The 26,126-nt window shown below is 38.0% G+C and overlaps 1 protein-coding gene across 1 annotated transcript in view; it reads left to right on the top strand.

Annotated features, from left to right (window-relative positions):
- The window catches only part of LOC122676029 (glycerophosphodiester phosphodiesterase domain-containing protein 4-like), a 103,933-nt gene extending 78,376 nt beyond the window's left edge, over positions 1 to 25,557 (top strand). The window contains exons 14-17 of the mRNA XM_043875312.1: positions 7,954 to 8,101; positions 15,437 to 15,519; positions 16,295 to 16,347; positions 25,153 to 25,557. Coding sequence (XP_043731247.1) covers positions 7,954 to 8,101; positions 15,437 to 15,519; positions 16,295 to 16,347; positions 25,153 to 25,352 — 484 coding nt within the window. The 3' untranslated portion in view covers positions 25,353 to 25,557. The remainder of the gene's footprint in view (positions 1 to 7,953; positions 8,102 to 15,436; positions 15,520 to 16,294; positions 16,348 to 25,152) is intronic.
- The last annotated feature ends 569 nt before the right edge of the window (positions 25,558 to 26,126 follow it).

Here is a 26,126-nt window from a genome sequence, read left to right as displayed (position 1 = left end):
AAAGCCTTAGGACAACACAATTCTATTTACTACCTTCTGCCCTTTGTGTTCTTCTTGTTATGATACTTTTGATATAAAACCCAGAGTTGTTGTTGTTGTTTAGTCACACAGTCATGTCTGCCTCTTTGTGACCCCATGGACTGCAGCACTCCAGGCTTCCCTGTCCTTCACCATTTCCTGGTGCTTGCTCAAACTTAGGTTCATTGAGTTGGTGGAGCCATCCAACCATCTTGTCCTCTGTTGTCCCCTTCTCCTCCTGCCTTCAATCTTTCCCAGCATCGGGGTCTTTTCTAATGAATCAGCTCTTCATATCAGGTGGCCAGAGCGCTGGAGTATCAGCGTCGGCATCAGTCCTTCCAGTGAACATTCAGGGTTGATTTCCTTTGGGGCTGACTAGGCTGACCTAGACGGGTGGGTGTGGGGTAAGAGGAAGGTCTAAGAGAGGAAATACATGTATGCCAGTAGTTGATTCACTTTGTTGTATAGCAGATCTAAAATTGAGTCCCTTGTAAACACCATGAAATGTGTTTTTATGCATTCTGCCAATCTCTGTTTGATTGGAGAGTTTAATCCATTTCCATTTAAAGTAATTACTGATAAGGTGGGCTGTTGTCATGTTACTTCTGTCATGTCTGTAAATATTTATTTATTTACAAAAATATTTATTTATAACAAAAAATATTTGTTATTTTGTTTCTGTCATCTGTTTTAACTTGTTATTTCTATATACTTTATAATCTTTTACCCCTTATTTCCTGCCTTACTGTTTTCTTTTGTGTTTAGTTATTTTTTTCTCATTTCCTTTTCTATATATTATATACCTAATTTCCCTATGGTTACCATGGGAATTGCACTTACCATGTAATACTATGACAGTGTGATTGAATGTATACCAGCTTAAATTCAATGATATGCAATAGCTCTTCTCCTTCACAAGTCTGGTCCTACCCCTTTTGCTTGTTGATGTCAGAAAACATCTTTTTTCATTGTGTGCCCCTAAATATAAACTAATAATACTTCTAAATGTAGTTGTTTCTCAAATGATATTGAAAACAACATGTGGAGTGGTAACCAGAGTTACGAAAATATTAGCTTTTAGACTAATGATTGTGTTTTTTTTTCTTTAAGTGTTTCAGTCTTAAATTATGTGAAAAATAAAGACATATTAAAGTCGTTGTATTTACAGACCATTTTTACAGTAATGCTAGATTTTAAATTTGCCCGTGTATTTACTTTTACTGAAATCCTTATGTTACCATACAGCATTGATTTACTATCTCATGACTTTATTTCACCTTGGCAGACTCCCTTGAATTTTTCTTACAGGGTCAGTCTAGTGGCCATGAATTCCCTCAGCTTTCATTTGGGAATGTCTTAATTTCCACCTCTTATTGAGTCCACGCTCATACTTCTCGCTCCACAACAAGCCAGTAAATTGAGACAGTTTTTTGGGGCAAGTATTAACAACTTGGTTCAGAAAACTGGCAGACTGAGAAGATGTCTAGTACCTCATAGAAACATCTCACCAACTTAGAACTTAGTCTTCATTTATACTACAAGTGGAGGGGTTGTGGTTGGTTGGTGCAAACTTCTTGGTGTATGAATCCTCTGTTCTTGTAGGTGTCCATGTAGTTCAGATCATGATTCCCTTGGGGGTGGGGGTAAAGAGCTCTGTCTCTTTTTTGGAGGGGGCATTTCATGAATGCCATCTATAATCTTTTTTTTTTTCCCCATCTATAGTCTTAAAGCATGTTCTGGTAGGATTCTGATGTCAAGCTGTTCTGGCAAAAAAGTTATTTGAGCATTTCATATACAAAGGAAATCTCAACTCAAAAGGATTGGTTACTCTGGCATATATAAGAAGCTGTGTTTCAGGATGAGGTCCCTTAGTTGGCATTCTGGAGTTTGTAAGAAGGAATGATTTTGTACTTCTTTAGAGAGTTTTGTGACTGAGATGGATCGAGATGTTTTCTGTGTCACCCTAGTGTTTACCATAAAGTATGTTGCACCCTTGTCTATTAGAAAGTCAGTCAGATCATTCCCCACTGTCAGTTTTACCTTGGGCTCCTGTGGGGAAATTGTAATTGGGTGCCTCAAGTCCAAGAGAGAATCTGAGCTTCTTCATTCATCAGAGTTTTCCTCTCTTTCTGCCGTATGAAAGGTTCCTACATTTCTTTGTTTTGTTTTTGGTGTTTTAGCCCAGGGCAATCGTTTTTTCCACTGTCCTTCCTCCTTACAGTAAGTGCATTGTTCCTTCCTCAGTGGTGGCTTACCGCTATTCCGGTTACTTGTCTTCTGGGAATCAAATGCTGTTGCCAAAACAGTGGCATTCTGTTTGCATCTTCTTATTTCTGTTATTGTTTCCTGTTGTTGAATACTTTAAAAGCAGCATCTACCAACTGAGAAGGGTTCATTCCAAATGCACCATCTCATGTCTGCAATTTTATCATATTTACATTTCTAGCACTTTTAGAGACCCCAGGATCTGCTGTGGGCTTGATAAATTCATTGAAAAAATTCAGCGGAGTCTTTATTTGGTTTTTACTGAATTAAAAATAATTTATTGAAACCATCCTGCTGGCTGTTTGCATTTAGGCCCTCAAAGGATAATGGCATAGGGGAAATTGACTTGAGCAAGGAGTGGCTCCTGGTCCAAACTTGGTATTCTAACAGGTCTAAGATGTCAATACCAGACGGAGACTCTGTGCTCCGGGACCTAATACAGGATTTTCTAATTGATCCCTATAAGGTGTGGGAGCCAGTTCGAACATTTCCTGAGCCCCAGCATTGGGAACTGGCTCTGACTGTACAGGAAAGTAATGAAATCTTGAGACATAGATATATTCACATAGCCAGAGTGGCTTGCACAGGTGGCTCAGGCAGAGAGGTAAAGGTTTTAAACAACATATCCTCACTCTAGTTCCCTTTCTTCTTTAATTTTCCCTGATGTAATAGCACAAATATTTGCACATAGGGCATTTCATCATTCTTCCCCATAGTCTTTACAGAATAGCTCTAATTGTAGAGTTGTATAGTCTTTTTGAGTGTTTTACTGTAAAATCAAAAAGAGCAATTGATTGTTTCATAACCATTTTGCCTTGGCATAAACCTATCAGCCGAATTCTGGGCTGAGGCTTTCAGTTTTAAGAACAAAGTGGGAATTTTCTCTTCTCCCTGGGAATGTCCCACTTTCAGACACAGACAGACAAGTTTTTGTGTGTGTGTGTGTGTGTTCCTTTCTTCCATTTGACATCAGTAAAAATTTAAATATCACAGACTGATTTGACTGTAAATGAAGAAATGGTTCCAAAACAAAGTGAAACAAAAGCTTAAAGACAAACAGATAATTCTAAATAAAGCCTTAAGTTTGGTCTTGGGGTTTTACATATACCAGTGACACAGGCTGGAGAAGTGAAAGGCAACGCACTCCAATATTCTTGCCTGGCAAATTTCATGGACACAGGAGCCTGGTGGGCTACAGTTCATGGTGTCGCAAAGAGTCGGATATACCTGAGTGACTTTCACTTTCAGTGACACAAGAGATCACAGATGATGCAATTAACACAGCAAAGGTGGCAGTACATGGGACACAGGGTCTCAAGATAACCATATAAATCCCATTGGAGTTCCAGACAGGTGCTGTGACCACACATTGTTACAATAGAGTATTCTCTTTTTCTTAGTCATGGGTTCGTAGCTGTAATCAGACCACTCCCCAGAGGATGTTCTTTAGTAATAGTGGTTTTAAAGACAGAAATATAAGACAGACAAACAAATGACACACACAGATGCTTTCATTCAAAGAAACAGATAAACCAGTTGGAAAATCGGATAAAAATCAGCAACTGTTTCCTCTCTCCAACAGGGTACCCTAAAAAAAATTGACTTATGCCTGAGAGGAAAAGCCCCAAACAGAGAGGAGTAAAGTTTTTGGTTTATACACAGCAACAGCTTACCTTCCAGATACCAATTGCTCATTCCAACTGCCAAGTGCTGGGATAGCTGGGGCCACTTTGGGGGAATTTTGTATGGTAGATCTTCAGCATAAGTGGTCCCAGCAGTTGCTAGGGCCTTATCCAATAATTTCTAAGCTGGGGATAGCTGGCCATGAGCAGCAGGGATCCTCTCTAAATTCACCAAAATTTGTTACCTAAATCCAAGCTCATACTGCTTGCTACATGACAGTTACTGGGTCAAGGAGTAGCAGCTTTCTTTGGAAAGCCAGCAGACTGAGAATACGGTGAATGAGTGTCCCAAAGCACCATCTTATCCAAGTTAGAATTTGGGCTTTTTATGTTCCTAAAGGAGAGATGATGTGGTTGGTTGTTGGAACTTCTTGGTATCTTTTGTTGTTGCACCTGTCCACGTAGGTCACATCACAATGTTCCCGAAGACCTCCAACAAGATAAGTGCTATTCTGTGTTCCACAACTTTTAATCTCCATGTAAATGGAAAAGTGTTATACTTTAATAAGTCATAGCCTTGAGAATGAACTGTGCTATATATATCAGGCCATAGGCAACATTCTTGCAATAGAGTATGCAATTTAACTTGCATATTAGAATAAACAGATCTAATATGGAGTCAGATTTTTTTTCCTATAACACCCATTATTTTTAAAAGACAGACTTTGCTGGATATAAATGTCTTCGTTGACAGGCTTTTCTTTTAACGCTTAGACTATGTGGATTCACTACCTTCTGTCTTCCAAAATTTCTGATGAGAAATCTGCTCAGGATGTGATTGAGGATCCTTGTATATAACAAGCTGCTTTCAAGAGTCTTTTCTTTGCCTTTGGCTTTTGAAAGTTTGATTATAATATGTCATAGGGTGGATCTCTTTGAGTTCATCTTGGTGTACCCTAGATACACCTAGATTCAAATGTTTCATCAGAGCACAGATCTCCAGTAATTGGAGGATAGTGACCTTTTGGCCCATCTTGGCTTCCATAAGCTGTGTGCAAGCTGCTCCAGGAACAGGGCACAGCTGCCTGTGATAGGGCTGAGAATGCAGAGTGGATAATTGATACTGTGCTAATTACTGAAATTGACCAAAGTTAACCATAACTTATAAAACTTCCCTGGAAGTTGCAAGACTTCAATAAACCCCATAGAGCCAAAGCAGTTACGTTTGGTAGATTTTGCCAGTGCACTTATTGTTTAGATGGGGGCAGGTTCCTGGTGCTTCTTTTTCTGCCGTCTTCCCAGAATTGCCTGCTGTGAATATAAGTTGTTACCTCTGAGTGATAAATGCCCAAGAATGCAATTCCTGGCGTATGATAGTTTGACAATTTTATAAGGAACTTTATAAGTTTTATGTAGTCTGTGAGAAACTGCCAAACATTTTCAGAGGGCCTATACCATTTTATGTTCCCACTAGCAAAGTATGATGATCCAGAGGTTCTCCATCCTTGCTAGTTTAGGGCATTGTGATTTATTTTTAAATGTAGTCATTCTGTTATGTGTAGTGATATCTCATTGTGGTTTTAATTTTCATTCCCTGGTGAGTAATGATATTGAACATCTTCTCATGTGCTAAGTTGCCATGGTCTATCCTCTTCAGCGAAATGTCTTATCATACCATTTCTAACTGAACTGCTTGATTTTTTTATTGTTAAAATTTGAGAGTTCTTTGTGTGAGTATAGTTCTTTATTGGATATTTGGTTTGCAAATGTTTTGTCCCAGTCTGTTTCAGGAGTGTACCATCTCCTTAACAGAGTCTTCCACAAAGCAAAGACTTCCACAGAGTCTTAACATTTTGATTATGTTTACCTTCTCAATTTTCTCTTTTATGAGTCTTGCTTTTAATGTCAAGTCTAAGAGCTCTTTGTCTAGCCCTTAGATCTCAAAGATTTCTGTTTTTTTCCCAAAAGTTTTATGGTTTTACATTGTGTACTTAGCTCTGTGATCCATCTTTAGTCAATTTTTATATGAATTATGTGGTGTGGGTCAAAGTTTTCTGTTTTTTGCCTTTGCCTATACAATTGCTCTAGTACTATTTGTTGAAAAAAACTTTTTATTTCATTGATTTAATTTTGCACCTTTAACAATTATCATTTTGACGTGTTTGTGTGGGGTCTGTTTATGGTTTTTAAATTGTTCAGTTGCTCAGTTGTGTCCAACTCTTTGTGATTTTAAATTATGTTCCACTAATCTCTCTTCTTTAAGACCACAGTATTTTGATTACTGTAGCAATATAGTAAGCCTTAATATTGGGTAGCATGATTCTTTCTCACTTTATTCTTTTCTTAGTATCATTTTAGTTAATTTTGGGCTGTGCCTTACTATATACATTTCAGAATCAGCCGGGCTAATTGTACAAAAATCCTCTCTCCTATTTTCATAGGAATTTCATTAAGCTTGCGAATCACTGTGAGAATTGACATCTTTACAATGTTGAGTATTTTGATTCATAAACACATATGTCTCTTAACTTTTTAAATCTTCTTTGATGACTTTCACCAGTTCTTTGTAGTTTATGGCTTATAGGTTTTGTTAAGTTAGTACCTAAGTATTTACTTTTCTTTGGAGTAATTGTTTATGGTATTGTTTCAATTTCTATATAGAAATGGAATGGTTTTGTGTATTGGTTTCAAAAAGTTTTTGAAAAGTAGGTTTTTATTACTATTTCCTTATTTCTATTAAAAAAATCTTTTAGGTGAGCTGTAGAATTGTCTTAGAGACAATTCCAACATACTAGGTAACTAATTGCAAGCACTCCTGCAAATGTAGTAGTATGATTTTTTATTTTCCAATTTATACACTGAGCCTAAGAACCTGCCAAGCTAGCATATGACAAAACTGCATTCACACCCAGGCTTGTACAGAGCTGTTTCCAATATACTGTGCCATCTCAGGGTTAAAACAAAGATTTTTGAAGGGATTTGTATGGTATATTTTGTGAGAAGTTTTCTCTGAAGATGAGAACTTGATTAGAATTACTAGATGTTCTTCTACTTATTTTCTTTCCATAGCTATAGATACTGCGTGCAAATCTACTGACATTTAGTGCACAGGGAAATTTGGGTTCCATTTATGCTACTCAGTGCTTTTGAAAATTCTTTTAAAAATTTGAAATGTAAATATTTACCAGATAGGTATTCATTTATTTATTCCTTCATGTTAACTATTTATGAAGCAGGTACTGAATATATGGAAATGAATAAGACAGAATCTCTGCTTTAATACGCTTACAGTCAAGTAAAGAAGACTGATAGGAAAGCAGGTAGAGTAGAGAGTGGTTAAGTTCTCTGAAGGAAGTAAATATATTTGCTTCACAGTAGTAATATGTGGAGCTCACTCATACTAGCTCATTGGAGCCAAAGAGGTTTGCAAACCTGTTTTAACAGCGGTGGTTGAAATTGGGCTAAGGCTTCCCAGGTGGTGCTAGCAATAAAAATCCAGCCTACCAGTGCAGGAGACATAAGAGGCGTAGGTTCAATCCCTGGGTTGGGAAGATCCCCTGGAGGAGGGCATGGAAACTCCATTATTCTTGCCTGGAGAATCCCATGGACAGAGGAGCCTGGTGGGCTCCAGTCTGTAGAGTCTCAGAGTGGGACACAACTGAGGTGACTTAGAATGCACTCATACATAGGAATATTTATACCATGGAAATTGGCTAATTCTAGTAGGGCTTTCCTTCCTCCCATTTTCCCCTCCATCTTTTCTTCACTCTGTACCCCTCTTTCTTCCTTCCTTCCTCTTTTCTTCCTTTATTTCTTTCCCCCTTAGGACATGCATACTACTGTTGATTGAGGAGGAAAGGTATTAAATGCAGTTATGTGTCTCACTGTAACATGAGTTCATCCTACATGTCATGTCATAAGTCGTCCCATGTCCAACTAATTCTGGTGATTTAAGCTACAGTCTTTCACAGATGTTGTGGCTGTTTACCTTTTAGATGATAAAAATAAGATTAAATCTAAATCTCCTGTGGGTTCCTTTTCTTCCCAGAGAATATAAAGCAGCTAATATCAGCATCAACTTATACGTCGTCAATGAACCTTGGCTTTTCTCATTGGTCTGGTGCTCCAGTATTCACTCCGTGACCACAGACAACATTGAAGTCCTGAATGAGATGAATTACCCTTACTACTTCATGGTGAGCTGGTTGTTCAGATTATTCTTCCTAGACTGATACAATGGGAGTCTCTGTCCCCCACCCACCCCTACATTGCCCACTGTGCAGATGTAGTTACTTAAGAGCAGAAACAATATGTGACATTGGAGATATGGCATTGTCCCTTCTGTCACTCAGATCCTTCTGTTATTCTCAGGGAGAAATTACTGTTGCTATAAATAATTGGCTGTTTATTGAATCCCCACAATGTGCCTTTCTTGGATACTGTAATTCAGCCCTCTGAGCTAGCCACTAGGAGTAATGCACGGGGAATCTGAAGTTGGAAGCTTCACATGATGCAGGATTCACAGTGTCTGACTCCAGTGTGTTGATGCTGCATCCCCACCTGTAGGCAGAGCAACAGTGACAGTGGATGAGGTGTGGGAATTCAAGTGTACTTGAATTCCAGAGTGAAAACTGTGGGTCCTGACCAAAATGCTTTTGAGAAGGAGTGTGAGTGTCCATCACCTAGCTTGATTTCCCCCTCTGTCCTGCTTCTGCTTATGATCAGAGGCATGGGGGCCTGAACACCTGAGTTATACTTCCAGCTGAATCCCGTCACTTAGTATCTGTGAAGGGAACCCCAGCTAACCAGTTAACTGCTACAGAGCCCATTTTTCTTATCAGTGTGTAAATAGGATGACTGCGTCAGACACAATAGGCAACAACAGAAAACAGCTTAATTTCTCTTTTCTGACTTTTTAAACTGCTCTGTGAGCTAGACTTTTCCTTACTCTGAGTGAGATTTCTCTCAGATCCCGTAGTTTTTCTAGTCATTCTTAGATAATCTCTCAATGTACTGTTTAGTCACCAAAAAGCCTCAATTCAGGATCAAAATGTGTAGTTCAGAATAATAACTCAAATTCTAAACTGCCTTGAAAATTAAAGCTTTAGGCAGAGAAACCTAAATGAGAAGACTGAATATTTTTGGTTGCCTTCTCCATACTTCCAGCCTTACTGGCCCTTTTTTTTTTCTGACTTGTTCAAGGTCAGGAGCAGGTGCAAGGTAATTAGGGCAAAGGGCACAGTCTTGTAGGGTCGGTATTTCGTTGAGGCCCTCTGGTGGCAGTGTAAAATTGCCTACCCCTTCTTTCTTGGTGGCTTAGGGAGGTTTCTACAGATGATCCTCAAGGAAACCTAGGATGGCAGGTCTCTTGGCACAAGTGAAGCCTCTTCACTTGTCTTTCCTCATATTATCCCTCTTCTTGTATGTACTATATACTTTTCTTATGTTTTTGATTTTTAAAGTTGCAGTGTAAACTTGTTCATTATATAAAATTCAGTTATTACAAAAATGTAAATTAGAAAGCCGTGCATCGTTCATAATCCTACCCCCTAAATCAGTAATGGCTCAAAATTGTCCCTTCAGATATATTAAATAAAACTTTTTATTTCAGTGCTTGGATTGATGATATTTAAATTTATATTAAATTCATGTGTTTCAAAATCAAAGAGTGTAAAAGGATGTAAGTAAATAACTTCTTTCTAAAAGAAGGACGTTTAAAGGACTGAAGGTAACTTTGGTCAAGGAGGTGGGACCAGCATCCCAAAGGCTTTCCTAAGCAGCCCATACTCTGGGTCAGAATATGCAGATTCAAATCTTGGCTCTACCACTTACTGTGTTAACTCTTGGAAATGTTATCTAACTTGCTGGGCCTCAGATTGTTTATTTGTAAATTGGAGATAAAACTAATACAATAGAAGCAGTTTTATCCAACACACATGGGTCTGCTTAGTGGTCTGTTTGTTGAAAAAGTTATAACAGGACATCATGAAATAAGTTATATATAGTCTATTACCATTTTATTATGTTTAAAAAACATACCTAATATTTAGTGGCTTAAAATTAACAAATATTTGTCTGTCACATTCCGTATGATGGCTGAGTTGTTTCTCCAGCCTGAGACAGCTTGACTGGACTAGGTGGTCTAGGATGGCCTCATCCACATGTCTAGGTTCTTAGCTGGGATGACTATGGTTTTTTCATTTGGTCACTCATCCTCAAGGAGGCCAGCTTGTGAATGTTCACCTGCTGGTGCTGGATTTCCAGCAGCAGAGAAGTCAAGCACCAGTGCACATGCTTTCTTAAGGATCTCCCAGTGTGATGTTTGTAAATGTACCATTGGCCAAAGAAAATCACATGATTAGGTTCAGATTCAAGGTGGGTCGGGGGAAAAACAGACTTTACCTCATAAAGGAAAGTGACAGTGCAGTCACATTTCATATAGGCCTGCATTTTGAATCAAATAATGTGGCCATTTTTATAAACAATCTACCACAAAAACAAACTCAGAATGGATTAATGATGTAAGACCAGATACTTTAAAACTCTTAGAGGAAAGCATACAACACTGTACCCTCTAGAATTCTCATCCAGATTCATTGGAGAAATCAAAAGCTTTATAGAAAAGCAAAAGCTAAGAGAATTCAGCACCAGCAGACCAGCACTGCAACAAGTACTAAAGGAACTTCTCTAAGGAGAAATGAAAAAGCCACAAATAGTGACAGAAGAAATTATGAATGGAGAAACTCACCGATAAAGGCAAACATACAGTAAAGATAGGAAATCATCTGTGCACCAAAATATGACATAAAAGCCATCAATTGTGAGGAGAGCACAAATGGAGGATATTGGAAATGCATGTGAAATTAAAAGACCTTAAAACAATCTTGTTTATATATAGACTGCTATGTTAAAACCCCATGGTTACCACAAGCCAAAAATCTACAGTACATACACATACACAAAAGAGAGAAAGAATCCAAACACAACACTAAAGTTAGTCATTAAATCACAGGAGAAAAAAAGAAGAAGTAATAAGACCTGTAAAAACACACCCAAAACAATTAAGAAAATTGTAATAGGAAAATACATATCCATAATCACCTTAAATGTAAATGGGTTAAATACTCCTATCAAAAGACACACACTGGCTGAATGGATACTAAAATAAGACCCATATGTATGATGTTTATACGAAACCCACTTCAGACCCAGGGATATATATAAACTGAAAGTGAAGGGATGAAAAAGATATTCCATGTAAATGGAAATCAAAAGAAAATTGGAGTAGCAATACTCGTATCAGACAAAATAGACTTTATAAAATAGTCAGAGACTGTTATAAGGGACAAAGAAGGACACTACATAACAATCAAAGGAACAATCCAAGAAGAAGGTATAACAATTGTAAATATATATGCACCCAAATATTAAGTACCTTAATACATAAGGCAAACAATAACAACCATAAAGTGAGAAATTGACAGGAACACAATAATAGTGGGGGACTTTAATATTTCATTTACACCAATGGGCTGATCTTTCTGACAGAAAAATTGATAAGGAAACACAAGTCTTAAATTACACATTAGACCAGATATTAACTAATATTTACAGAGCATTCCATCCCAATGTAACACAATACACATTGTCCTTAAGTGCACATGGAACATTCTCCAGGATTGACCATATGCTGGGCCACAAAGTCAGTCTTGGTAAATTTAAGAATATTGAAGTTATATCAAGTATCTTTTCTGACCACAATACTATGATACTAGAAATCAACTACAAGGGGGAAAAAATGTAAAAAACCAAAAACACATGGACGCTTAACAATACGTTACTAAGCAACCAATAGATCACTGAAGAAATGAAAGAAGTTAAAAGATACCTAGAGACAAATGAAAATGAAAACACGATGATCCAAAACCTATGTGACATAGCAAAAGCAGTTCTAAGAGGCAAGTTCATAGCAATACAATCTTACCGCAGGAAACAAGAAAAATGACAAATAAATTAACATTACATCTAAAGCAAGTTGAGAAAGAGGATCAAAGAAAACCCAGCGTTAGCAGAAGGAAAGAAATCATAAGATCAGAGCAGAAATAAATGATAAAGAGATGAAGAAAACGATAGGAGCAATGAAAAGTAAAATCTGTTTTTCTTTTTGAAAGATAAAATTGATAAACCTTTACCCAGATCCATCAAGCAAAAGGAGAGGGGGCACAATCAATAAAATTAGAAATGCAAAAGTAGAAGTTACAACTAACACCAAAGAAATACAAAGGATCATAAGAGACTAACACAGGCAACTGCATGCCAATAAATTGGACAACCTGAAAGAAATGGACAGATTCTTAGCAAGGTATGATCTCTCAAGACTGAACCAAGAAGAAATAGAAAATATGAACATACCAATCACAAGCACTGAAACTGAAACCGTGATTAAATGCTCCTAACAGGTGAATTCTACTAAATATTTAGAGAAGATTTAGCACATGTTCTGAAACTATTCCAAAAAAATTGCAGAGGAAGGAAAACTCCTTAACTCATTCTGTGAGGCCACCATCACCCTGATACTAAAACCAAAGATATCACAAAAAAAAGAAAATTACAGGCCAGTATCACTGATGAACATAGACACAAAAGTCCTTAACAGAATACTACCAAACTGAATCCAACAACACATTAAAAGGATAATACACCATTATCCAGTGGGATTTATCCCAGGGATGCAGGAATTTGTCAATATCTACAAATCAATCAGTGTAATACTCCACATCAACAAATTGAAAAATAAAAACCATATAATAATCTCAATAGATGCAGAAAAACTTTTGACAAAACCCAGCACCTATTTATGATAAAAACTTTCCAGAAAATGGGCATAGAAAGAACATACTTCAACAAAATAAAGGCATTATTTGATAAACCTACAAAGAACATCATAAACCAACACTGAAAAACCGAAAACATTTCCTTTAAGGTTAGGAACAAGACAAGGATGTCCATTCTCACCACTTTTATTCAGCATAGTTTTTGGAAGTCCTGCCTATGGCAATCAGAGAAGAAAAAGAAATAAAGGGAATCCAGACTTGAAGAACTTAAACTGTCACTGTTTGTAAATGACATGATATTATACATAGAAAATCCTAAAGATGCTCCCAGAAAACCACTAGAGCTCATCAATGAATTTGGTAAAGTTGCAGGTTGCAAAATTAATATACAGAAGTCCCTTGCACTCCTATACACTAACAGCAAAAGGTCCAAAAGAGAAATTCAAGAAACAATTCCATTTACCATTGCATCAAAATAATAGAATACCTAGGAATAAACCTACCTAAGGAGACAAAAAACCTATACTCCAAAAACTGTATGATGCAGATGAGAAAATCAAAGAAGACACAAATGGATAGAAAGATACGCCATATTCATGGATTGAAAGAATTGATATTGTCGAACAACTGTACTACCTAAGGCAATCTACAGATTCAGTGCAATCCCTATCAAATTATAAATGACATTTTTCACAGAACTAGAACAGGAAATCTTAAAATTTTTATGGATACAAAAAGTATCTTGAATAGCCAAACAATATTGAGAAAGAAAAATGGAGCTGGAAAGATCAGGATCCCTGATTTTGGTCTATATTAAAAAGCTACAGTCATCAAAACAGTATGATAGTGGCACAAAGAATTATAGATAAATGGGACAGGATAGAAAGCCCAGAAATAAATCCATGCACCTGTGGTCAATTAGTTGATGACAAAGGAGGTAAGACTATACAATAGAGAAAAGACAATTTCTTCAATAAATGAGGCTTGGAAAACTGGACACCATCATGTAAAAAAAAAAAAATGAAACTAGATAATTCACCTTTTGACATACCCTCAAAGTCTTTGAGAGCATTCAGCTGCCTGAATTTTGTATTCTCTCACTTGTATGTGCTTCCCAGTGCACCAGCTTTGACTTCTAAGTTTAGTTTCCTTGATGTACAAGAACTTCATTTCATTTGGAGAATGAGGAATCTGCAGATTTTTATAATCCTCCCACCCTTCAGTTGCAGTTTATTTTTAAAAAACCTTTTCTGTCATCATCGAGTTTTTCAAAGCATTGACTTTTTTTTTTTTTTTTTTGGAAAATGTTGTACTTTTAAAACTCTGATCATACAGATTTAATATAACATTAATTAAACTCCTTCCCAGGTGGTTCAGTGGTAAAGAATCTGCCTGCCAATGGAGAAGACACAAGTTGGATCCCTGGGTTGGGAAGATCTCTTGGAGAAGGAAATGGCAACCAACTCCAGTATTGTTGCCTGGGAAATCCCAAGGATGAAGGAGCCTGGGGGCTGCAGTGCATGGGGTTACAAAAGAGTCAGACATGACGTAGTGACTAAAACAACAACAGTAATTACACTGTACATTTATAACAAGTACAGGTGTTCTAAGTCACATGGACAGTAAGAACAACTGATTCTTAGTGACTGTATAGCTGATCTGGTGGGCAGCCGGCAGCAGGCCAAGGCATCAGTCAGTCAATTGCCTATTGGGGATTAGGAGCCTTGGCTTAGTAGAAGTTGGTTAAGAGATTTTATTTTGCCTGCCTAGTAGATCTCTTGTGAGAATTAGCTGTGAAAATATACCTCACATGCAAAGAATACTACCTTCACTCCTGTAAATGCTCATTAGTGTTAATTGTTGTTCTCATCATTAACTTGATCATTCATATTATTGTTGTTGTTCTCATTTTCATTATTAATCAGACCAAGCAAAGACCTTGAATTAGGATGGAAATGACATAAGAAAGATAAAAATGCCAGACCTAGTACCATCAAGTAGTATTGGGGGTGGAAAAAATGAAGGTAGAAAGGGAGGATCAAGCCAGGGAATTAAAAAAAATTATTCAGTAGAACCTAGATAATGGAGCTGTGAAATGGGTGATGTAGGAAAGAAGCCTAGAGAAGTGGGCATGTTAGTTAATAATGATAATTTCAGCATTTTTATTTGAAGCATGATGATTTATAAGAATGATTCCTAAATGCTGGTTCACAGACTGGTTGCTTGTTGCTGGGGAGCTTGTTAGAGATGCAGAAATTGTGATTCCTGAGTGCTAATGAGGCCCAGGAAGCTGTATTACTAAAGGCTGCAGCTCAGGTAGATTTGGATGCACAGCCAGGCTTGGGAACCTGTGCCATGAACACGCAGAGCGCTGGAAGTCAAGGAACTTGGGCTATAGTTCTACGTCTAGAGAAGATTTGCTTTGTGCCATTTTTGGGACTCTCTCCGACCTCTGTTGAGTGTCCAAGGAAATGATGTGTGTGAAGTGTTTTAGTCCTTGTAGAGCCCTGGGCACATGTAAGGGGGGGATTGTTAGGTTAGCAGCAGGTATTCTCTGTGTTTGACTTCAGTCCCGGGAATCAAGATTCCTCCTCCTGCTCTGCTCCCTCTTCATTCCCGCTCAGGCAAGGGACTTGATGCACATGATCTACAATGTTCTCCAACTGTAAATGCCTATAACTGTTTTCTGTTTTGCAGACACCAAATTTCTATATGTCCTTGTGGGTTTTCATGGATATTCTTTCTGCAGTTTTCATTGTTTCCATATTTCGTTTTCATTGGTAAGTATGCATTTGTAATTTTGTATAATTTTTTCCCAAAATAAGATGTACATGGTTTTGTACCTTGTGAAATTTGTGAACAAAGTTACACTCTTCCCGTAGTCCCATGTGGCAAATCCTCAGGGAGACAGGGTTTTAAGGGTTTTACCTTCCAAACCTCCTGTTTCCTCTCATGCTGCCTGCAGCTCCACACACCCTTCTACCTCCTCGATGTGAGACCATATTCTAAGGATAAGGACTCTCACTAAAGCTTAATCAAAGCTTTTTACTACATATCCCTTGTGGATCAGTTGGGAGAGGACAAGAGTTGAAGGTGGTTCAGAACAAGTGTCCCACCTTCCACAGAATGGGACACAGCAGGGTGCAGTGTAAAGAGCAAGCTCACGCTCCAGGAAACCTGGGTTTTAGTCCTGGTTTTTCCTGTAGTTGCTGGGTGACCCTGGGAAAATCATTGCCCCTTTCCAGACCTTAGTCTTTTTATCTGCCCAATCAAATGACATTTGAGAATTCTTGAGGGGAAAAATGCATCAAGATCGTAAGGTTCAGGATGGGAGAGGGAACATCTGGTAGAAGAATTTTAGCTAGAAGAAACCATGGTATTTAGATCTCATCATGCTCGTCATTTCCTCATTTGAGTTATCCTTTAAAGGAGGAAACTTCATACCCTCTGCCCAAGGTACCATTTGACTGGTAATGTTCTTTTCTGGCCACTGCCTGTGTTATTGTTGCTTTGGAAGAGGTCTGTGAGGCTCATGGACACTCTGCTTCCTTCTAGGTGGAGAGCAAGCCAGAGTGAAAAAATTCGCCAGGGTATCACCAGTTACACAGGTAAAATCAGAGGCCTAGCCCCCTCTCATCTCTTCATCCCTCCCCATTGCCTCCATGAGGCAGGGCTTGCCTTTAATATTTCTGACAAGAGTTGAACAGGGTGGATACCACTGAGAAGCTGGGCAAAAACAGGCTGTGTGCAGACTCTGAGGCCCTTGACGTCAGAATACATTGTGGACTTTATCCTCTAAGCAGTGAGACTCCTTGGAAGATTTTGAACATGGTTGTATATTTGCTTGTCATATATTCATTCATCACATGATTATAAAATACTGACTTTGTGCCAGGCAGTGTGAAACTGAAGTACCTGAAAGCTTTGTATACGGAAGGTGTCTCGAGAACAGAGGCTGTGGTCCTCAGAGAGCAGTGAGGAAGCAGGAAAAGGTACAGCAGCCATTGACATCTCTGGTTCAGCCATCTAGTTCCAGGACAGAAGCTGCCACGCTCCTCAGGGCTGAATGTGCTTTTTGTGGCTTCAGTTGTGATGTATGTTGGAAGGTGGAAGCAGAAAATTGCCAGGATCCTGGAATGCTGGACTAGAGTCTAGACTCAGCATATAAACATCAGGAAATGGCAAGTGAGTTTCAGACAAGGGAGCAGTATGCTTAGACACTTGTGTAAAGGGATAGAATAGCAGAATGACTTATTAATCAGCAGAATAACTCAGGACTGAGTAAGTGGGATGGGTCCAGTAAGGGAAGGGAAGCTAGAGTTTATTATTCAGGAGGTTGTGGGGATAATCACACAGTGAGTTTCTGGCTTGGGAAGCCACTGCAATGTTAAAGGGAAAACCAGTTAGGCAGAAGACTGTGCAGTCCATGATGCAGTTTCCTCCCATTGCTCTTGGAGTCTTTAAGTAAAGTTGATAACAGTCAAAAATGATTAATTAATTTCTTGTGAGCAGTTGTGAAGATGATAAGATACTTTGTATCAGCTATCAGTCTTCAACATATACATTACTTAGACTTTCAAGAATGTATCCGCAGGGACTATGAAAAAATAAGAAATTTGAAGGGTAATGGTCTTTTGTATTGTAAAACTGAAGGTTTAAATCAAGTCACCCAAATTTATTAAGATATAGAGTAATCTCCAGTGACTCTGAGTTTTATGGATTTTAAAAAGGTCACTCTGTGGGCTGTTAAGGAGACTGAAGGCTGTGTTCCAGCTGCCTTATGATATTTAGAAGTTATATCAGTAAACTAGGGCTTCCAAAACAAAATACCATTGAATGGGTGCCTTAAACAACAGAAGTTGATTTTTCTCACATTTCTGGAGGCTGGAGGTACAGGACCAACGTGTCAGCAGGTGTGGTTTCTTCTGAGGCCTCTCTAATTGACTTGCTGGTAGACTCTTTGTTGCTGTGTCATCCATCACACTGCCCTTCCTCTGTGCACACACAAACCCCCAGTGTCCTCTGTGTCTCCAGGTTTTCTCTTTGATCAGACTGGATCAGGACTCACCATAATGGCCTCATTTTAATCATGCCTTTAAAAGCTTTATCTCCTAAATTAGTCCTATATTGAAGTGCTATGGTTAGGTCTTCAACATATGAGTTTGTGTGGCACACAGTTCAGCCCATAATAGTAATCTAATCAAGAAATAGAAAGAATATGGAATTGGTGTAGAAAGCATGGATGGGTTAGAAGTTCTGAAGGAAAGTTCAAAGAACCATTTAAATTTGAATGAAGAAAGGTGGATATCATGCCTTAGAAAATAATTTAACTTGACAACAACTTCCCACCATATTTAAAGGAGAATAAGAAAATAAGGTGAGTAGATAATAAACTAAGAATCTTTCATGTTTTTAATTTTTAGTTGCTTATTTACAGAAACCAATTTTGCCTTGTCTAAATAAATAAATAGAAAGACCATTTGAGTACCTAAAAGAGGCAACTAGAAGGCAAGGGATGAAGTTTAGTATCAGGGAATGAACAAGGATGACTGGAAAGAAGCCATAACCACTACCTAGAACCATCAGTTCAGTTCAGTTGCTCAGTCGTGTCCGACACCTTGCAACCCCATGGACTGCAGCATGCCAGGCTTCCCTGTCCATCACCAACTCCCAAAGCTTGCTCAAACTCAGGTCCATCGAGTCGGTGATGCCATCCAACCATTTCATCCTCTGTCACTCCCTTCTCCTCCTGCCTTCAATCTTTCCCAGTGTCAAGGTCTTTTCCAGTTAGTCTGTTCTTCACATCAGGTGGCCAAAGTATTGAAGTTTCAGCTTCAGCATCCTTCCAATGACAGCCTGGAGCCATGCAGGGTGGGAAGAGCAGGCCTTGCATACTAAGCCTAGTGTCACATCTTGCACCGTGACTACCTTTTAGACTGACGTGTACTGCTGCACCTGCTGCTGCTGCCTTTAGGATACACACACACACACACACACACACACACACACACACACATCTTTAAGGTGTGTTTTTCAGCCCTTCAAAGAAGTTGATCCTTTACCTTTTGACTCGTATAGTTTCTTACGAAAAGTCATTCAAAAAAGAAATCTTCCATTATTTTATTCATTGTTCCTCTACTTATAATATTTTATTTTGTCTCATACAGTTTCTTATGAAAAGTCATCCAAAAAAGAAATCTTCCTTTATTTTCATCATTGTTCCTCTACTTGTAATATGTCCTTTTTAAGGTTGTTTCTTTTATTACTTTTTTCAGTAATTTGATTATGATTTACCTTAGTGTATAGTAGTGTGTCTACCTGCTTAGGGCTTGCTGAACTTCTTAGATCAGTAAGAGTATAAATTTTCAGCCTGTATTTTTCAACTATCTTTCTGCCATTACCTTCTTTTTGGGTTTCCAATTACATAGATATTAGATGGTTTTATATTATCTGATAAGTTACCAAGACTGTTTATTTTTATTTTTAGCCTGTTAATTTCTATGCTTCATTTTTGATATATCCTATTAAAGTTTGGGTTGTTTTTGATTGCTGTGTAACAAATTACCATAAATCTATCAGTGTAAAGCAACACAAATTTATCATCTCCCAGGGGTCCAGGCATGGGTTTTCTAGGTCTACTGCATATCTCACCAGGCTCTCATGAAGATCTTGGCTTGGGCTGCAGTCTCATTTGAGACTTAAGAGTCCTCTTCCAAACTCATTGATTGTTGGCAGAATTTAGTTCCTTACAGTTGCAAGAACTAAAGTCAGTTGTGTTTTCTTAATCGCTCTTGACTGAGTTTTTCTCTGAGATCTAAATATTCCATTCCAATCTTAGTCATAAGGCTTTCTCACATCATGGCATCTTACTTCTTCACACCCAGTATGAGAATATCTCTTGTAGCAGATGGATTCAGAAGAAAGAGGACAAAGGGAAAAAATATTACACAAGATAAATAGAAAACAAATTGAAATATAGTAGTCATAAATTCAACCATTTTATTAAGTTCAGTTAACATAAATGTACCAAATACTTAAAGCAGTAGTAGAGATTTTGATATTGGATAGAATTAAGCAAGACCCAACCATATGCAGTTCACAAAAGAAATGCTTGAGATATAAAAACACAGATTAACAGTGAAAGGACAGAAAATTAAAATAAAATCAGAAGGGAGAAAAATGAAAAAAGATAGGATGGAAAATAACATGCCATACAAACAGCAAGCATGAAAATAATATCTGAAAGATAAACTTAAAAACGTGGAGCCTTACTTGAAACAAATATTTCTTAAGAAGGAAAAGGTCAGTATATCAAGAAGGCACTATAATTATATAGTTAGTAATAGAGCTTCAAAACACATTAAACAAAAATGGAAAGAAATAAAAAAATCATAGTTAAAGATTTTGACATTCCTCTCTTAGTACCTGAAAGAACAACTGAATTCATCAAAAAGTAAAATCAGAAAGGATATAGAAGTCTGAACACTTCCAGCCAACCTGACCTAGCTGACAGAAAATAATATATTCAACAACTGCAGAATGTACAATATTTTGAAACGTAAATGGCATAGTTGCAAAATAGACCATATGGCAGGCCATAAAGCAAATCTGGAAGATAGAGCTGATTTACCCAACACACAGATGCAAACACACTGAATTATGTAAAATAAGGAGGTAGAGGAATATGTTCCAATCAAAAAAGCAAGATAAAACCCCAGAAAAAGAACTAAATGAAACAGAGATGAGCAATCTACCTGGTAGAGTTAAAAAATAATGGTCATAAACATATGGTTATTGAACTTTGGAGAAAAATAGATGGACATAGTGCAAACTTCAACATAAACGACAAGAAAGTACCAAACAGAAGTAATAACTGAACCAAAAAAATACATCAGAAAGGCTCAGCAGCAGAACAGATGAAGTAGTAGAATGAATCAGTGAGCTGGAAGACAAAACAATGGAACTCACCCAGACAGAGCAGCAGAATGAAAAAAGAACTTTAAAAAGGAAAGATACATTATGGGACTGTTGGGACAGCATCAGGTGTAATAACATTCACATTTTAGTGCTCTCAGAAGGAAAAGAGAAAGAAAAAAATGTGCCCCAAATTAACTGAAGAAATAGTGGCTGAAAATGTCCCTGTCTGGGGAAGGAAAGAGACATCCAGATCCAGAAGGCCCACAGAGTTCCAAATAAGATGATCGCAAAAAGACACATACCAAGACACATTAAAGTTAAAATGGTAAATTTAAGGATAAAGAGAGACTCCTAAAAGGAGAACACAAAAACCAACTTATAATCAAGGGAAACAGCATAAGGTCATCAGCAGATTTTTTAGCAGAAAGTTTACAAGCCAGATAGGAAAGGTATGATATATTAAAAGTGTTGAAAGGAAAAAAACTTCCAACCAAGAACTCTCTACCCAGCAAGGTTACCATTCAGAATTGAAGGAGATACCAAGTTTCCCAGATAAACAAAAGCTAGAAGAGTTCATTACTACTAGACCAGTTCTACAAGAAATATTAAAGGGAGTTCTTTAAGTTGGAAGCATACAAAAGTAAAAATATCACTGGAATGTGTTTATGTATAATAAAGGTAGTAGAGGAATCACATATAGCAAATATAAAGATTAAAAAACAAAAGTAATAAAAATTACTAAAATTGCAATAATTAGTAAAGGATGCCTAAAATAAGAAGATATAAAATGTGTCATCAATCAGTATATTTCAAAAGACTGAAATCATACAGTATTTGAGCACTAAAGTAGTTAAATTAGAAACAATCATTAAAATATCTAGATAATTTCATAATTACTAGAAATTGATGTATTTCCAAACTTTTTATTGATCAAGAGATTAATCACAAGGGAAATTGGAAAATATTTTAAAGTGTAATGCATATACAACAGCAAAACTTGTGTGGTACAACTTAAGCCATAACTTAGAGGGAAGTTAGTAACTTTAACTTTTAGAAGGAAACCTGGCTTAGTAGTGATTAAGAGTCTACTGTAGCAATCTAGAAAATGGAGTTTTTTTTTTTGCCAAGTAAAAGAAATGAAATGATAAAGATAGCAGGAACAATAAAATAGAAATGATGCAAACTATAGAGAAAATTTAAAAAGTGAAAAGTTAGTTCTTAGAAAAGATGAATAAAATTGATAAATGCTTAGTAAGGGGAAAGAGGAAGAGACAGACTGATTGCCAGTATGATGAATGATTAATGAGAGATTTTCTCTCCAGATCCTAGACATAAAAAGGAACATCATGGAACATTTTTAAGCTGTTAAATTTAAATGAGGTAAACAAATTCCTTCAAATGATTCAATTTTCCAGAACTGAAAAAAGAAATCGAAATTTTAATAACCTATCAGAATCTTTCAGAATCAAATCCATGTATCAAAAACCTCACAACAAAGGAAAGTCCAGGCCCTAAAAGCTTCACTGGTTAAGTGAATATTTAAGAAATAATACCAATTTTATACCGACTCACTAAAAATCAAGTGCATTTCCTAGCTGATTTTTTGTGGCCAGCAATAATGTCATATAAAAAATATCTGACAAAGACAGTGCAACATCTAAATGTATAGATCAATATCATTCACCAACTTAGCCATAAAATATATTAGCAGATTGAATCCATCAGTATAAAAAAAGGATAAAACATCTGGAGCAAGTGAGATTTATTGCAGCAGTACAACTTGAATATATAAGTTGCAGGTTAATCAAATTATCATCTAATCAAAATAGACTGGAAATAAAGTATATTTGACAAAAATCCACATCTGTTTATGATCAAGATCTGAATAGCCTAGTTATCAAATGAAACTTCCTTAATCTGATGAAAGATACTTAAAAATAAAACCTCAGCCGGTATGATTGTTAATGATGAAACCATATTTTCTATCTAAGATCAGTAATAAGGTGAGGCTGTCTGCTCTCACTACTTTTACTTGGCATTTTACTGAAGATCCTAACCAGTTTCAGTTAGTTCAGTCACTCAGTAGTGTCTGACTATTTGTGACCCCATTGACTACAGCACGCCAGGCTTCCCTGTCTATCACCAACTCCTGGATCTTGCTTAAACTCAGGTCCATTTAGTAAGATAGCCAGTTTAGTATATATAAATATATATATAAAGATAAATAACAGGCATAAATGAATAAATAAAACTCCTAATTTGCAGATGTGATTATATACAGTAAAAAATTCTAAGGAATCAAACAACAAACCTACTAGAACTGGTGACTTAATAGCTCAGGAATGTTGTTGTTCAGGCTCTAAGTCATGTCTGACTCTTTGCAACCCTGTGCATTGTATCATGCCAGGCTTCCCTGTCCTTCACTCTCCCCCATAGTTTGCTCAAACTCATGTCCATCGAGTCAGTGATGCCATTCAACCATCTCATCCTCTGTCGTCCCCTTTTCCTCCTGTCTTCAGTCTTTCCCAGCATCAGGGTCTTTTCCAATGAGTCAGTTCTTTGCATCAAGTAGCCAGAGTATTGGAGCTTCAGCTTCAGCATCAGTCCTTCCAGTGAATCAGTTCAGTTCAGTTCAGTCACTCAGTCATATCTGACTCTTTGCAACCCCATGGACTGCAGCACGCCAGGGTTCCCTGTCCATCACTAACTCCTGGAGCTTGCTCAAACCCATGTCCATCGAGTCAGTGATGCCATCCAATCATCTCATCCTCTGTCGTCCCCTTCTCCTCCTGCCTTCAGTCTTTCCCAGCATCAGGGTCTTTTCCAATGAGTCAGTTCTTTGCATCAAGTAGCCAAAGTATTGGAGCTTCAGCTTCAGCATCAGTCCTTCCAATGAACACCCAGGACTGATTTCTTTTAGTATCGACTAGTTTGATGTCCTTGCAGTCCAAGGGACTCTCAAGAGTCTTCTCCAATATCACAGTTCAAAAGCATCAATTCTTAAGTGCTCAGCTTTCTTTACAGTCCAACTCTCACATCCATACATGACTACTGGAAAAACCATGAATATTTAGAATTAATTTTCATTAGGATTGACTTTGGTTTGATCTTGCTGCCCAAAGGACTCTCTATAGAACCTTCTCCAGCACCACAACTTGAAAGCATCAAATCTTCAGCACTCAGCCTTCTTTATGGTCCCACTCTCATATCCATACATGACTACTGGAAAAACCAAGCTTTGACTATATGGATCTTTGTCAACAAAGTGATGTCCTGCTTTTTAATATGCTGTCTAGGTTTTTTCCCAAGGTAGCAAGCATCTTTTAATTTCATGGCTGCAGTCACTGTCCACAGTGATTTTGGAGCCCAAGAAAATAAAATCTGTCACTGTATCCACTTTTTCCCCATGTGTTTGCCTTGAAGTAATGGGACCAGATGCCATTATTTTTTTAAGTGTTGATACAAGGCCAGTATAGAAAAACCAACTGTATGTTGACATATTATCAGTGAATACTTAAAAAATTGAAATAGCATCATCTACAGCAGTATAAAAACATAAATAGGAATTTTAGGAAAATATTGTAAGCCCTTGCAAAGAAGATAGATGATTCGTCACTGAAAACTACAAAAGTTTAGTGAGAAAAAGAAGACCCAGATAAATGGAACAACATAACACATTCATGAATTTGAAAACCTAATATCATAGATATTGGATGTCTTGGAATTGAAGTATAAATTCAGTTCAGGTGCATTAAAAATCCCATTCAGCCTGTGAAGCTAAAATTAAGCTCATGTGTGCAACTGTTTCTTCAAGAGTGAAATTACACACAGGGGAAAAATAACTGGATTCTCTGCTTTGGATTCTCACTGTCTTCTAGATTTTGTGTCCACAGTTCCTCCTTATATTGTAAATTCTTGGATAATTTTAAGATATTTTCTTCATTTTATACATGATCCAGTTTTTAATTTGTCTTTGATGAGAGTCCATTTCCTAGCTGCATTATGAGAAAAAGTCTCCATCATCTGTTTTTTCTATCATTCAGTTAGAAACAAAACGGAAACTATTTTCTGAGCAATTACTATGTGATAGACACTCCTGAGCACTATACATGGGGTGGCAAGCAAAGCAAGTCTCTATTCTTAAAAAACTCCCATTCTGATGGGGGATGTATTCAGTTTTCTATTTACACTGCTTCGGAGTCAGTGGTTGGGAAATACATGAACCTTAAACAAATGTTGATTTCACCCTTCTGAGTGCTCCAGTGGCGCATTAGAACCTCACCCAATAGACGCTTAAACTTAAGCACCTTGTTGTATGGATGACCATAGCAAAGTCTGCCCAAAGGCTGGGTAGGGAGAAAACTAGGGGGAAAGAATCTAAAATGGTAAGTGAGGAGCTGACATTTTAAAGATGACTAGGATTTTACCACTTTACTAGCAAAGATTGGAGAATTGACTTTGGAGGAATCCATCTTGTTTTCTTTTCTATCCCACAGAAGCTTCAAGTGCAAGCCTCCAAAATGAAGTATTGGAAACTTCGGGTATCACTGGACTTTCACCAGAGAGGCAAAGGGAACCTCCAAGTTCTAAACCTGTTATACCAGAGGTTGTCCATGAAACCACTATAGCAACCGTGCATCCCACAGATGACGTTGGACCACCAGTGCCCACTGAGCCAGCTTTTGAACCGACCTAAGCACCTACTTCGGAAGCCAACAGAGAGGCCACCCTCCAAACTGTATTGCCTACCTAGGAGGCAAATGAACCAACGGTTCCTTCTGTGGAGAAGCCTCCTCCTGAAATATAACCTGAAAAGCCCCCACCATTGACTCCCCCCAGTAATCCTGCTTTATGATGGTTTCTACCACATCCAGCATGTCCATCTCCCCCTTTTGGGCTGTCTTCAAAGAACAATTAGCCCCAACTTGCCTCCTCCTCCTTTTTCTCCCTCTCTGTGCCCAGGGTGACCTGATGGTAGAGGAATGTCAGGAAAGGAGTGCGGAAGAGCCAGGCTCTCAGGAAAACCACTCTGGTCTCAGCTCTCCTCTCCGGGGTTTGAGCAGAGGGGCAAGAGTGTGGTCCTGGAGCTGGAGCTGGTTTCTCTCCGGGTGTCGGAGGGTCTGTATCATCCTAACCCTTCATAATATTCCCCTCTGAAGGAGTGGCTGTGGTGAACATAAGCCTGTAAATAAGGCAGCCTCTCAGGAACTCAGAAGGTAATTGATACAATCTTTGGGGCCCTCTGTGGTCACTCAGGCTGACAGGGTCAAGGGATGAGTTCCAGAGTGATGCCGTCCAGAGTCAGAGAAGAAGAGGTGGCATGGGCGTGAGCGGGGGCAAAGCTTTCAGCCCACTCACCATCCTGTTGGACCAGTGTGCGTGGGGTGCTTCCTCATAGCTTGTCGCGGGCCGATTCCCCAGTGGGGTGATGGGCAGAATCCCATACCCGCCCAGTGGCTTTTGATCTTGA

Source organism: Cervus elaphus, chromosome 2 (genome assembly GCF_910594005.1).
Source record: "Cervus elaphus chromosome 2, mCerEla1.1, whole genome shotgun sequence".
In the NCBI taxonomy this organism is placed as follows: Eukaryota; Metazoa; Chordata; class Mammalia; order Artiodactyla; family Cervidae; genus Cervus; species Cervus elaphus.
This window is presented reverse-complemented; position numbering and strand designations above follow the sequence as displayed.